Genomic DNA, 14,272 nt, shown 5'->3' on the forward strand with positions numbered 1-14,272 from the left:
ATATTAATAAACAAAAAAAATTTACAAAATAATCAATCACGCAATCTAGAGACAAAATGTCGTTTTTTCCCAAAAGGGGGAAATGACACGGGTTCACAAAGTACCCTTCGCGATACACCGTGAGGTGGTTTGCGGATGTAGACGTAGCTGTAGAAATGAATAATGTCTACAGTCGACAGCCAATATGATATTCTTTAACAAATTCTGCATGACATAAAAAGTTAAAATACTAGCTATCCCTCGTGAAACATCAAAAGCCGGCCGGAGTGGCCGAGCAGTTCTAGGCGCTACAGTCAGGAACCGCGCGACCGCTACGGTCGCAGGTACGAATCCTGCCCTGGGCATGGATGTGTGTGATGTCCTTAGGTTAGTTAGGTTTAAATAGTTCTAAGGGACTGATGACCTCAGAAGCTAAGTCCCACAGTGCTCAGAGCCATTTGAACCATTTTTTGAAACATCAAAACGTGTTCAAATGTGTGTGAAATCTTATGGGACTTAACTGCTAAGGTCATCAGTCTCTAAGCTTACACACTACTTAACCTAAATTATGTTCGACCCCGGTAGCTGACTGGTCAGCGCGACAGACTGTCAATCCAAAGTGCCCGGGTTCGATTCCCGGCTGGTCGGAGATTTTCTCCGCTCAGGGACTGGGTGTTGTGTTGTCCTAATCATCATCATTTCATCCCCATCGACGCGCAAGCCGCCGAAGTGGCGTCAAATTGAAAGACTTGCACCTGGCGAACGGTCTACCCGACGGGAGGCCCTCGTCACACGACATTTCATTACCTAAATTATGCTAAGGACAAACACACACACCCCTGCCCGAGAGAGGACTGGAACCTACGCCGGGACCGGCCACACAGTCTATGACTATAGCGCCTTAGACCGCTCGCCTAATCCCGCGGGGCTCGTGAAACATTGTGTGTGTCACAAAGTTAAGATATGAGGAAATGACTGTCTTAGAACAATGTTTACATTTAGAGAACTATTGAACCTGAGACATTCGCAACTAATCAAAGTTACATTGGCAGGTGCTTTCTTTATTATCTGAAAGGCATTATTCAGATCACTTCTGATGGGGACGCTGTTAAGGAACTTTGGGTTTTCTGTAGCTGACTGGTACTCGCTACTGACGTGTCTCTGAAGAGCCTGACGTGTCTGAATGTTGCAGGACGGTTCAGAAGTGGCAGATGTCGGTGTCGATAAGATAAGTCGCCGTGCCGAAGCGGCAGTGTAGCGGCTGCGTATACCGGCGCCATGCGTTCCTGCTGGAGGACGTGGTGTGTCGCCCTGGGCTGCTGCCTGTGGCTGCTGGGGCCGGCCCCGGCACACGGCGCCGACAAGCAAGGGGCGGGGGAGGCGGGGGCGGAGGATGAGGACGCGGCGCCCGTCGTCGAAATAGCCGACGGCAAGGTGCGCGGCAGAGTGATGACGTCACGAAGCGGCCGCCGCTTCTACGCCTACCTCGGCATCCCGTACGCGGAGCCACCCGTGGGGCTGCTGCGCTTCGGGGTGAGTGCACACAGCCACCAACCGCTGTTAGACTGACGTTCAAAACTGCTTTGGGCTCATTCATCTTGTGCATCGTTCTTTTGTAATTCGACAGCAAGAGTGTTCGTTGTGAATCATGTTTGTTCTCTTAACCGCTGAAGGCGAATGGCAGTCTGATTCCTTTGTATAGGACACAACCGAATTCCTTCCATTTTATCTTCTCAACTGTCAGGTTGTTGGGTATCAAGCGCCATCCGCAGTTTGCCACTATTACGCTTTTCAAAGTCAGCTGTTCTTACTTCTGCATTACTAGTTCAAATGGTTCAAATGGCTCTGAGCACTATGGGACTTAACTTCTGAGGTCATTAGTCCCCTAGAACTCACAACCACTTAAACCAAACTAACCTAAGGACATCACTCACATCCATGCCCGAGGCAGTATTCGAACCTGCGACCGTAACGGTCGCGCCGTTCCAGAATGTAGCGCCTAAAACCGTTCGGTCACTCCGGCCGGCGCATTACTAGTGTTCTTGTTTTACGTAGTTATTAATCTTTTCCCCAAGGCTTCGCCTGTGTATGTGTTCAACACTTGAACACAGCTCTTCCTCCCTTGTCCATGTGGTCCTCACATCAATATCTACACTACTGCCCATTAGAATTGCTACAGCAAGAAGAAATGCAGTTGATAAACGGGTATTCATTGGACAAATATATCATACTAGAACTGACATGTGGTTAGATTTGCACGCAATTTCGGTGCATAGATCCTGAGAAATCAGTACCCAGAACAACCACCTCTGATCGTGATAACGGCCTTGATACGCCTGGGCATTGAGTCAAAGAGAGCTTGGATGGCGTGTACAGGTACAGCTATCCATGCAGCTTCAACACGATACCGGAGTTAATCAAGAGTAGTGACTGCCGTATTGTGACGACCCAGTTACTCGGCCACCATTGACAAGACGTTTTCAACTGGTGAGAGATCTGTAGAATGTGCTGGCCAGGGCAGTAGTCGAACTTTTTCTGTATCCAGAAAGGCCCGTACAGGACTTGCGACATGCGGTCGTGCGTTATCCTGCTGAAATGTAGGGTTTCTTAGGGATCGAATGAAGGGTAGAGCCACGGGTCGTAATACATCTGAAATGTAACGTCCACTGTTCAAAGTTCCGTCAATGCGAACAAGAACTGACCGAGACGTGTAACCAATGGCATCTCATACCATCACGCCGGGAGATGCGCCAGTACGGCGATGACAAATACACGCTTCAAATGTGCGTTCACCGCGTTGTCGCCAAACACGGATGCGACCATCATGATGCTGTAAACAGAACCTGGATTCATCCGAAAAAATGACGTTTTGCCATTCGTGCACCCAGGTTCGTCGCTGAGTACACCACTGCAGGCGCTCCTGTCTGTGATGCAGCGTCAAGGGTAACCGCAGGCATGGTCTCCGAGCTGATAGTCCATGCTGCTGCAAACGTCGTCGAACTATTCGTGCAGATGGTTGTTATCTTCCAAACGTTCCAATCTGTTGACTCAGGGATCGAGAAGTGGCTGCACTATCCGTTACAACCATGCGGGTAAGATGCCTGTCATCTCGACTGCTAGTGATACGAGGCCGTTGGGATCCAGCACGGCGTTCCGTCTTACGCTCCTGAACCCACGGATTCCATGTTGTGCTAACAGTCTTCTGATCTCGACCAACGCGAGCAGCAATGTCGCGATACGAATAACCGCAATTGTGATAGGCTACAATACGACCTGTATCAAAGTCAGAAACGTGATGGTACGCATTTCTCCTCCTTACACGAGGCATCACAACAACGTTTCACCACGCAACGCCGGTCAACTGCTGTTTGTGTATGAGAAATCGGTTGGAAACTTTCCTCATGTCAGCACGTTGTAGGTGTAGCCACCTGCGCCAACCTTGTGTGAATGTTCTGAAAAGCTAATCATTTTCATATCACGGCATCTTCTCCCTGTCGGTTAAATTTCGCGTCTGTAGCACGTCATCTTCATGGTATAACAATTTTAATGGCCAGTAGTGTATTTCCTTCTCCCCACTCATCTCTTCATCTCCCTCTCCCACTCTCTTTCACCATTTCCTCCATCTCTTCTCTCACCATATCTTCCTCCCTCCTCCCTCTGAACATGTCTATCTCCCCCCCCCCCACTCCCTCTTTTCATTTTCACCTCTGGCTCTTCCTTTTCCACCTGTCCACTACCCACTATATCTTCCATCTGACTCATGCATCTCCCCCTTCTCTCCTTTCTCTGCCCAGTTGCTCCTCTCTCTTATATTGTCCTTTCCCTCCTCCCCCCAGTCATGCTCACCAGCGCTTATAACTTCTGCAATACACTTCTGTAAAGCTGGCTGTACTATTGCCACAACACATTATGTCATGAAGGGCAGGCTACACATCAGGGGCTAGAATATCATTAATTTTCCCTTGTCATAAAGGTCGGCTTGCAATGCAGTTCAATAAATCAGTCTGATGCTGCTCCAGCACATCACAACTGTCATTACAGGAAGCTTACATGTTGGAGCCCATAAAACGGTTTTTTGTTCTGACATATAGATTGCGTTGAAAAGCAGGTTGATTTGGTACAGAAATACTGTTCCCACACAATATGCCTGTTCTGCATGTAACCTACACACCAGGGCTGAAAAACACATTTTTTTCTTGTATCTCTGATGTTATTGGAGCTAGGATACTACAAATCGCACAATGCTGAGACTCATGAGACTTGCTATTTCTGTGCCAAATTTAGCTGAAAAGGATCTGTGAGTGAGAGAGGAGATAATAGGCATACACACATTGAAATGTTGTAGCATTAATTTGTTATGAAAGCGATGCTGATAGACAATAAAAGCGGGTTAAAAGCTGTGAGCTACCTGAGGAAGTTAACATTGCATTACTGAGCAACTGTTTCACCAGGTATCCAGTCTAGCTTACCAAATATCCAACCAGACTAACATTAATTATAATCTTTTAATAGTCATACGAAAACCGGTGATACATATATTAAAAAGAGAATCTAAATAAAAAGAAATAAATCAGTTTATATTTGGAAATTTATTTTAACATTGATCATTGAAATTTCAGCATATTAAACTTGAGTCATAACTAAGCTGGTGCCTTATTTAGGATTGTGAAAATGTGAGTTTGTAATCTTACGGAACACATCAAATAGGGAGCCAAGATTGGGAGACTGCATACAACACTACATTCATAAAATAACACACGAAGAACATTGAAACATATGCAAAGGGAAGTTACCCACAACCAACCGATTCAATTTTCACCTAAAGAAGTTACATTCGTAGCGCAATCCTGTCCGTCATGTAATTATCACACACTGGTATACTAAATTCATACTAACTCTCTGTGAAATCTTCCCGAAAAGAATAGCTGAGGGCTACTTTGATTACACCACATGCTTCACTTGGTCAACTTGGCTTACACAAAAAGTGTAACTCCACAATAATTCTGATAGTTAAAATAAGAATCATGAAAGAAGGTTGTATACGTGGAAGAACCCTGGAGATACTAAAAGGTATCAGATAGATTATATAATGGTAAAACAGAGATTTAGGAACCAGGTTTTAAGTTGTAAGACATTTCCAGGGGCAGATGTGGACTCTGACCACAATCTATTGGTTATGACCTGTAGATTAAAACTGAAGAAACTGCAAAAATGTGGGAAATTAAGGAGATGGGACCTGGATAAACTGAAAGAACCAGAGGTTGTACAGAGTTTCAGAGAGAGCATAAGGGAACAATTGACAGGAATAGGGGAAAGAAATACAGTAGAAGAAGAATGGGTAGCTCTGAGGGATGTAGTAGTGAAGGCAGCAGAGGATAAAGTAGGTACAAAGACGAGGGCTGCTAGAAATCCTTGGGTAACAGAAGAAATATTGAATTTAATTGATGAAAGGAGAAAATATAAAAATGCAGTAAATGAAGCAGGCAAAAAGGAATACAAACGTCTCAAAAATGAGATCGACAGGAAGTGCAAAATGGCTAAACAGGGATGGCTAGAGGACAAATGTAAGGATGTAGAAGCTTATCTCACTAGGGGTAAGATAGATACTGCCCACAGGAAAATTAAAGAGACCTTTGGAGAGAAGAGAACCACGTGTATGAATATCAAGAGCTCAGATGGCAGCCCAGTTCTAAGCAAAGAAGGGAAGGCAGAAAGGTGGAAGGAGTATATAGAAGGTTTATACAAGGGCGATGTACTTGAGGACAATATTATGGAAATAGAAGAGGATGTAGATGAAGACGAAATGGGAGATACGATACTGCGTGAAGAGTTTGACAGAGCACTGAAAGACCTGAGTCGAAACAAGGCCCCCGGAGTAGACAACATTCCATTAGAACTACTGACGGCCTTGGGAGAGCCAGTCATGACAAAACTCTACCAGCTGGTGAGCAAGATGTATGAGACAGGCGAAATACCCTCAGACTTCAAGAAGAATATAATAATTCCAATCCCAAAGAAAGCAGGTGCCGACAGATGTGAAAATTACCGAACTATCAGTTTAATAAGCCACGGCTGCAAAATACTAACGCAAATTCTTTACAGACGAATGGAAAAACTGGTAGATGCAGACCTCGGGGAGGATCAATTTGGATTCCGTCGAAATGTTGGAACACGTGAGGCAATACTGACCTTACGACTTATCTTAGAAGAAAGATTAAGAAAAGGCAAACCTACGTTTCTAGCATTTGTAGACTTAGAGAAAGCTTTTGACAATGTTGACTGGAATACTCTTTTTCAAATTCTAAAGGTGGCAGGGGTAAAATACAGGGAGCGAAAGGCTATTTATAATTTGTACAGAAACCAGATGGCAGTAATAACAGTCGAGGGGCATGAAAGGGAAGCAGTGGTTGGGAAAGGAGTGAGACAGGGTTGTAGCCTCTCCCCGATGTTATTCAATCTGTATATTGAGCAAGCAGTAAAGGAAACAAAAGAAAAATTTGGAGTAGGTATTAAAATTCATGGAGACGAAGTAAAAACTTTGAGGTTCGCCGATGACATTGTAATTCTGTCAGAGACGGCAAAGGACTTGGAAGAGCAGTTGAACGGAATGGACAGTGTCTTGAAAGGAGGATATAAGATGAACATTAACAATAGCAAAACGAGGATAATGGAATGTAGTCAAATTAAATCGGGTGATGCTGAGGGAATTAGATTAGGAAATGAGACACTTAAAGTAGTAAAGGAGTTTTGCTATTTAGGAAGTAAAATAACTGATGATGGTCGAAGTAGAGAGGATATAAAATGTAGACTGGCAATGGCAAGGAAAGCGTTTCTGAAGAAGAGAAATTTGTTAACATCGAATATAGATTTATGTATCAGGAAGTCGTTTCTGAAAGTATTTGTTTGGAGTGTAGCCATGTATGGAAGTGAAACATGGACGATAACTAGTTTGGACAAGAAGAGAATAGAAGCTTTCGAAATGTGGTGCTACAGAAGAATACTGAAGATAAGGTGGATAGATCACGTAACTAATGAGGAGGTATTGAATAGGATTGGGGAGAAGAGAAGTTTGTGGCACAACTTGACTAGAAGAAGGGATCGGTTGGTAGGACATGTTTTGAGGCATCAAGGGATCACAAATTTAGCATTGGAGGGCAGCGTGGAGGGTAAAAATCGTAGAGGGAGACCGAGAGATGAGTACACTAAGCAGATTCAGAAGGATGTAGGTTGCAGTAGGTACTGGGAGATGAAGCAGCTTGCACAGGATAGAGTAGCATGGAGAGCTGCATCAAACCAGTCTCAGGACTGAAGACAACAACAACAACAATGAGACAAGACGGTCAAATGCTATCACGGAAATAAGGTTTAGTGTAGCCTACGGAACTATGACTGTACCACGTCTTGCGTCGCTTTGTCTGAAGGAAATCGACGGCTACGAATATCTTTCTTCAAGGATCCAGAAATATGGAAATCATATGGAGGATCTATAAAGGCTTCACAGGGGAGCTTCAGCAGAGTAGTCTAAATAGACTTGACAACATGTGGGCTTATGTTATGTTGGCAGGTTGTTTCTAGTAAGCTGTAGACGTTTCTCTGGGAAGCCCTCACACAGCCTTCATACAATCCCGATTACAACTTCAACAACAACAACAACAACAGTTAAAATAAATTAGATCGAAAAGCAATTTACAAAAGAAAAACCTCTAACTGGTTACTATCGTCTTACTATTAACGTGATGGGTCAAACAATTGTATAAGCACATGGTACTGGTCTCACAAAGTACACCCCACGTGGGTTGAACATGAAGAAAAGTTGCTATATTGAAAAATATTGTTAAGACGAGACGTTATAATCTCACGCACATTCGCATTTAAGATTGATGATCTCAGTTAGAGTTTCTGATCTACACGTGGTTCCACTTTACTCACAAAGTAGTGACAAAGCAACTACTGGAAGATATTCCGAAGTTGACACTCGAAATACACTGCGTTGCAATTTAAGATAACATTAGATATTTTAGAGCTAAAACCTGAAATAAAGGTGATTAAATTTTCAGTTAGGCTGAACGTAAGAAATCCATTGTCCTACGGACTTAGCAGAAACGCGCTTAGCCGGAGATCTTACCACTTCAGACGCTTGCCACGGTCTGACTGACCTGCCGGGCTCCTACCGAGCGTGCTTTCGTATACAAAACGGAAGTGACCAGAGAGGCAGCTCCCTATACCAACATGACAAGGGACGGACAGGACCATACTAAGAATAGAAACCTCTTTGCTTCTAGAAAGCGTAGCTACCTGTTCCGACGTTGGTCCTACTGTTCTCTAGCAGACAGGCTTGCCTGCTACCCTCAAGCATGCAACTAGAAATACATTTGCTCATTCATCCTCTCACACAGAAGGGAAGGGGGATGACAGTATCTTATCATATACAATATATAAAAGAAAGCGGATGTAGGTTCCGTATGAGACTGTGTGACATGAATTACATATAAACTGAGTTTTAAAGTGTAGTAGTATGGCAGATCGTTATTGTTTATGTGTCAAAGTAACACGTTTCACTGCTCAGTCTCCTCCCAGATAGTCAGAAACACCACAGCAAATTTATAAAAGGAATTTATGCCGTAAATGACAACAGATTTAAGAAATTAATATGAAAGGAATCCAACAGAGACCTTTCAAAATACACTCTGACTTATCCTTTTGGCCCTCTTTTCTTCCAAACTTCTGAGGCATCGGGTTGTTTGTATCATTTTTCCTACTACTCTACATTCCCTTTTTACTCTTTTTTTACTCATTGGTTATTTTTTTCAGTCCATTATGCTGTTACCATGCATCATCATCACCAAATTTAAAAAGTCTCAAATTTATTTGTAACTGCTTCTCAATGGGTCCAATCCTGTGTTGCTATATTTCAGATCATTTTAATGAAGTGCTTTTTCGTCTTCATTCTAATACTGTTTTTCATTTTTCCTCTTGCTCACAAACGATGCTTTTGCATGGTCTTATCCCAACTCTTACATCCTTTATATTCTTTCCATGTGGCTTAATGAGACTGCACGCATTACAGAATTCTTTTACAAAAGTCACCTTTTCTCCTGACAACAATATGTTTACACCTTCCTCAGGTTCCACAGCATTTTATTTTTGAAGTTAAAATCTTCTGGGTTACTAGGCCACGTCATATTTCCTCTAAATGAATCGACGTTTCGACCCCTCTGTTGGATCTTCCGGTGTCCACTACTACTAGAACACTGGCAGTAGTGGACACCGGAAGACCCTGATGAAGATCCCAGCAGAGGGGTAGAAACGCCGATTATTGCGTGGAAAATATGACGCTGCCTAATAGCCCAGAAGATTTTAACTTCAGTGACAATGGCCACGAAAGCCTGCAGACTTACATTTTATTTCTGTTTATTTGTTCTATATTCTTGTGCAATAATCATTGACATGACGTTTTATGTCATTCGTCTGCTATTGTATCAATTCGATATAAGTCTTATATGAACAAAAATCTAGCGATGCCAGATCTGACTGCTCGTCTCTGATCGGAAGCACTCAAATGATGTCTTGCAGACTTGTTGCCATACCACAGTGAATGTCCCGTTAATAGGTTCCACAACTATCTTCTTCAAGCACCGTACTACATGAACTGTCGGATATATAGAGAGTTTTCGTGCACAAGCTTCGGCGGGAAATATGTCCCGCCATCAACGTTTCATTTTACTGTCATTGATCGGGTGTGCCATAGCAGTTGTCAGATGTTACGCAGCATTTGTCAATTGTTATTTTAGCAAGTATCAGTTGTTCCTTAGCAGTTCAAGCAGTGTGTATGCTCATAGTTCTGTACGTCTTAGCACAAGTCCTATCATCCTGTCTCTTTCCCTAATAAGCGACTTTCATAAAATTTTGTTTCCATTCTAGAAACTTAAGACTGTAGCGCTTGATACAAAATGCCATTGTAATTTGAAGTTCCTCTTCCTTGTATAGCATTCCAAATACTTTCAGCTACTTTTTTGGAAGTTTTCCAATGACCGTAGTTCGCTTTAGTCTGTTACTGTGTTCCAAACGCATAGTTCCAAAAGCACTTTAATTCTGGATCGTGTGTAATACCAGTAGATTTGGTTGCTACGATAGCAATATTTTTACTTTTTGAAAATGCTTTCAGAGGCTTTCACAGATGTTACCAAAGTGCCGATAATCTTTTACTGTCCTCAGTAAAGTGTAGGTATGTCTCTTCTGCCTAATAAACACTACTTGTTTGTTTGCAGTTACCCATACCGCCAGAGAAATGGGACGACGTGCTGAATGCCACGAAGGAAGGCAGTCCGTGCCCACAGCTGACGTACCCAGAACTCAAATACAGGGGCAAGGAGGACTGTCTCTACTTGAACATCTTCACCCATCAGGTAGGAATACCACTGGTAACTCAGCCGTCTGTGAGAATGTGCTGCGGCGTTTGAGGTCCCACTGCCTTCTCCTGAAGAAATTATACTGCTGAGTACTATTTTACTTGGCAACGGTATTGCTGTAGTGGTAACACCGGTTCCCGTCAGATCAACGAAGTTAAGAACTGTCGGGCTGGGCTAGCACTTGGACGGGTGACCATCCGGTTTGCCGAGCGTTGTTAGCAAGTAAGATACTCTCAGCCTTATGAAGCAATCTGAGGAGCTACTTGATTTACGGCCGGGAGAGCGGTGTGCTGACCACATGCTCCTTCATGACCGCATCCAGTGTCGCTTGTGGTCAGAGGATGATACGGCCACCTGTCAGTGCCGTTGGGCCTTCCAAGGCCTGTTCGGACGGAGTTTAGTTTACTATTTTCATTTTCCATTTAACAAGGTAGCTTTCGCTACTGAGTCACCTGGGCCGCATGTACTGAGGACAACAAGGTTGTGGTACGTTTATGACAGCTGCTCATTACATGACTAAGCACTCGTCGATGGGCCAGGGTGCTACATTATTCGCTGAATGCTGATAAAATGTGTGAACGTGTAATAGAGAAGGGCTATGAACAGAGATTCCTCTATGTAGTTTAGAAGCTTTAGTACAATTGCCTTGGTTATTTATGTATAATTTAACGAATAATTTCTTTTTTAATTTTCTTAATTTTTAAGTATATTACCGCCTCTGTGTAGTTTAGAGGCTTTCGTTCAAATGCGTTCGTTATTTGTATATACCTTAATAAACAATTTCTTTTTTTAATTTTCTTAATTTTTAAGTCTATTATCAGTGTATGAATTATACAGTGACTCATTCAATGGATAAATAACTTAGGCTCTGATAGACGCACAGAACCAGAGAAAATAATATAAATAACATGTGGTTATCACAATACTTTAAACTCTATGTTTCGATACGCAGAATCTTAATGAGGTGGGGAAAATTATAATTCATGGGGTGCAATTATTGGTTATAAGTGGCGTTAAGGACATTACCCTGTACCATAAGCAACACATAGATGAACGACACTGTAAACTCACCACTTTGAAGGAATATTACTGGAGACAATGAATCTGACAGTGTAAATACCGGGTGATCAAAAAGTCAGTATAAATTTGAAACCTCAATAAACCACAGAATAATGTAGATAGAGAGGTAAAAATGGACACACATGCTTGGGATGACATGGAGTTTTATTAGAACCACCCCTTGTTGCTAGACGCGTGAAAGATCTCTTGCGCACGTCGTTTGGTGATGATCGTGTGCTCAGCCGCCACTTTCGTCATGCTTGGCCTCCCAGGTCCCCAGACCTCAGTCCGATGCGATTATTGGTTTTGGGGTTACCTGAAGTCGCAAGAGTATCGTGATCGACCGACATCTGTAGGGAAGCTGAAAGACAACAACCGACGCCAATGCCTCACCATAACTCCGGACATGCTTTACAGTGCTGTTCACAACATTATTCTTCGACCACAGCTATTGTTGAGGAATGATGGTGTAGATATTGAGCATTTCCTGTAAAGAACATCATCTTTGCTTTGTCTTACTTTGTTATGCTAATTATTGCTATTCTGATCAGATGAAGCACCATCTGTCGGATATTTTTTGAACTTTTGTATTTTTTTGGTTCTAATAAAACCTCATGTCATTCCAAGTATGTGTGTCAATTTGTACCTCTCTATCTACATTATACCGTGATTTATTCAGTTTTCAAATTTATACTGACTTTTTGATCACCCGGTACATTGAAAGTATCACTAGCAAGAGCATCCAAAACTGAAGTTAGATACCACCAGTGATGAACAATTCTAGACGAAAAGTGATCATGAGTGATCGAGAATAGTTTGTCTCAAACAACAGATGGAATCGAGACATCATAAATCAGTTAGCATCTGTGTCAGACTTTCTATGTAATCATTGATAGACATCCATAAAAGGTTGTGCGCTAGATCAGCTTCTATATAGGGTTAAATGTTAAGCGAATCATACACTATCCTACCCAAAGTATCTGGACAGCCCTGTTAAATTCGGAACTGAGAATTAGATGTCACGAGAGGTGACCATCAGTGTAAAAGGAGGCGAGGAGGAATATTGTGTTGTCAGTAGAGAGTAGTAGCAGTAACAGCAGAACGAGGCGGTCAGCGGAGCTCAGAGACTTCAGTCGCGTGCTAGATTTAGGGTGTCACCTGACTGACAAATCCGCTTTGTGGCCCATCCAAAGCCGCCCGAGTCGACAATTGATGATGTGATAATAAGTATAAAGGTGAAGTAGTAGCCACAGAAAAAGCAAGACTAGGCAGACCTGATGTACTGACGGACACGGATAATCGAGCATTGCAGAGGGTCGCTGTAAAAAAGGCGCGTGATGTCAAATCAGTGGTCATTCATGAGCTCCGAAGTCCCACCAGCAGTCCAGACAGCACAATGGCTCTGCGCAAAGAGTTAAAAAGAAGGGCGTACAACGGTCGAGCTGCTCATTGTAATACATACACTACGTGATCAAATGTATCCGGACACCTGGCTGAAAATGACTTACAAGTTGGTGGCTCCCTCCATCGGTAATGCTGGAATTCAATATGGTGTTGGCCCACCCTTAGCCCTGATGACAGCTTCCACTCTCGCAGGCATACGTTCAATCAGGTGCTGGAAGGTTTCTTGGGGAATGGCAGCCCATTCTTCACGGAGTGCACTGAGGAGAGGCATCGATGTCGGTCGGTGAGGCCCGGCACGAAGTCTGTGTTCCAAAACATCCCAAAGGTGTTCTATAGGATTCTGGCCAAGACTTCGTGCAGGCCAGTCCATTACAGGGACGTTATTGTCGTGTAACCACTCAGCCACAGGCCGTGCATTATGGCATTATGAACATGTGCTCGACCGTGTTGAAAGATGCAATCGCCATCTCCGAATTGCTCTTCAACAGTGGGAAGCAAGAAAGTGCTTAAAACATCAATGTAGGCCTGTGCTATAATAGAGCCACGCAAAACGACCACACCACAACACCACCGCGTCCGAATTTTACTGTTGGCACTACACGCTGACAGATGACGTTCACCTGAAATTCCCCATACCCACACCCTGACACGGTACATTGTGTACCGTGATTCGTCACTCCACATAACGTTTTTCCACTGTTTAATCGTCCAATGTTTACGCTCCTTACACCAACTGAGGCGTCGTTCGGCGTGATATGTGGCTTATGAGTAGGCGCTCGACTATGAAATCCAAGTTTTCTCACCTCCCATTTAACTGTCATAGTACTTGCAGTGGATCCTGATACAGTGTGTGATTCCTGTATGATGGTGCGGATAGATGTCTGCCTCTTAGACATTGCGAACCTCTTCAACTGTCGGCCGTCTCTGTCAGTCAACAAACGAGGTCGGCCCGTACGCTTTTGAGCTGTACGTGTCCCTTCACGTTTCCACTTCACTATCACATCGGAAACAATGAATCTAGGGAGGTTTAGGAGTGTGGAAATTTCGCCTACAAACGTATGACACAAATGACACCGAATTATCTGACCACGTTCAAACTCCGTGAATTCCGCTTTCTCATGATGTCTAATAACTAATGAGGTCGCTGATATGGAGTACCGGCAGTATGTGGCTGCAAAATGCACCTAATATGAAAAACGTATGTTTTTGGTGGTGTCCAGATACTTTTGATCACATAGTGCACATTTATGTAGTCAGTGCTAAGTGATGCATGAGCTGGTGTAAAGAGAAACGCCACTGGACTGCAGATGTGGAAACTAGTAATTTGAAGCTATGAATCAAGCTGCCTGTGGCAGTCCGATAGGAGGGTTTGGGTTCGGCCAAAGCCTGAAGAACATTACCTGCCATCATTTGTAGTACCA

The 14,272-nt window shown here is 43.4% G+C and overlaps 1 protein-coding gene across 1 annotated transcript in view; it reads left to right on the top strand.

Annotated features, from left to right (window-relative positions):
• The first annotated feature begins 1,234 nt into the window (after positions 1-1,234).
• LOC126267007 (venom carboxylesterase-6-like) overlaps positions 1,235-14,272 on the top strand; it is a 102,525-nt gene continuing 89,487 nt past the window's right edge. Inside the window, exons 1-2 of the mRNA XM_049971771.1 lie at positions 1,235-1,512; positions 10,248-10,385. Coding sequence (XP_049827728.1) covers positions 1,258-1,512; positions 10,248-10,385 — 393 coding nt within the window. The 5' untranslated portion in view covers positions 1,235-1,257. The remainder of the gene's footprint in view (positions 1,513-10,247; positions 10,386-14,272) is intronic.

Source organism: Schistocerca gregaria, chromosome 4 (genome assembly GCF_023897955.1).
Source record: "Schistocerca gregaria isolate iqSchGreg1 chromosome 4, iqSchGreg1.2, whole genome shotgun sequence".
NCBI lineage: Eukaryota > Metazoa > Arthropoda > Insecta > Orthoptera > Acrididae > Schistocerca > Schistocerca gregaria.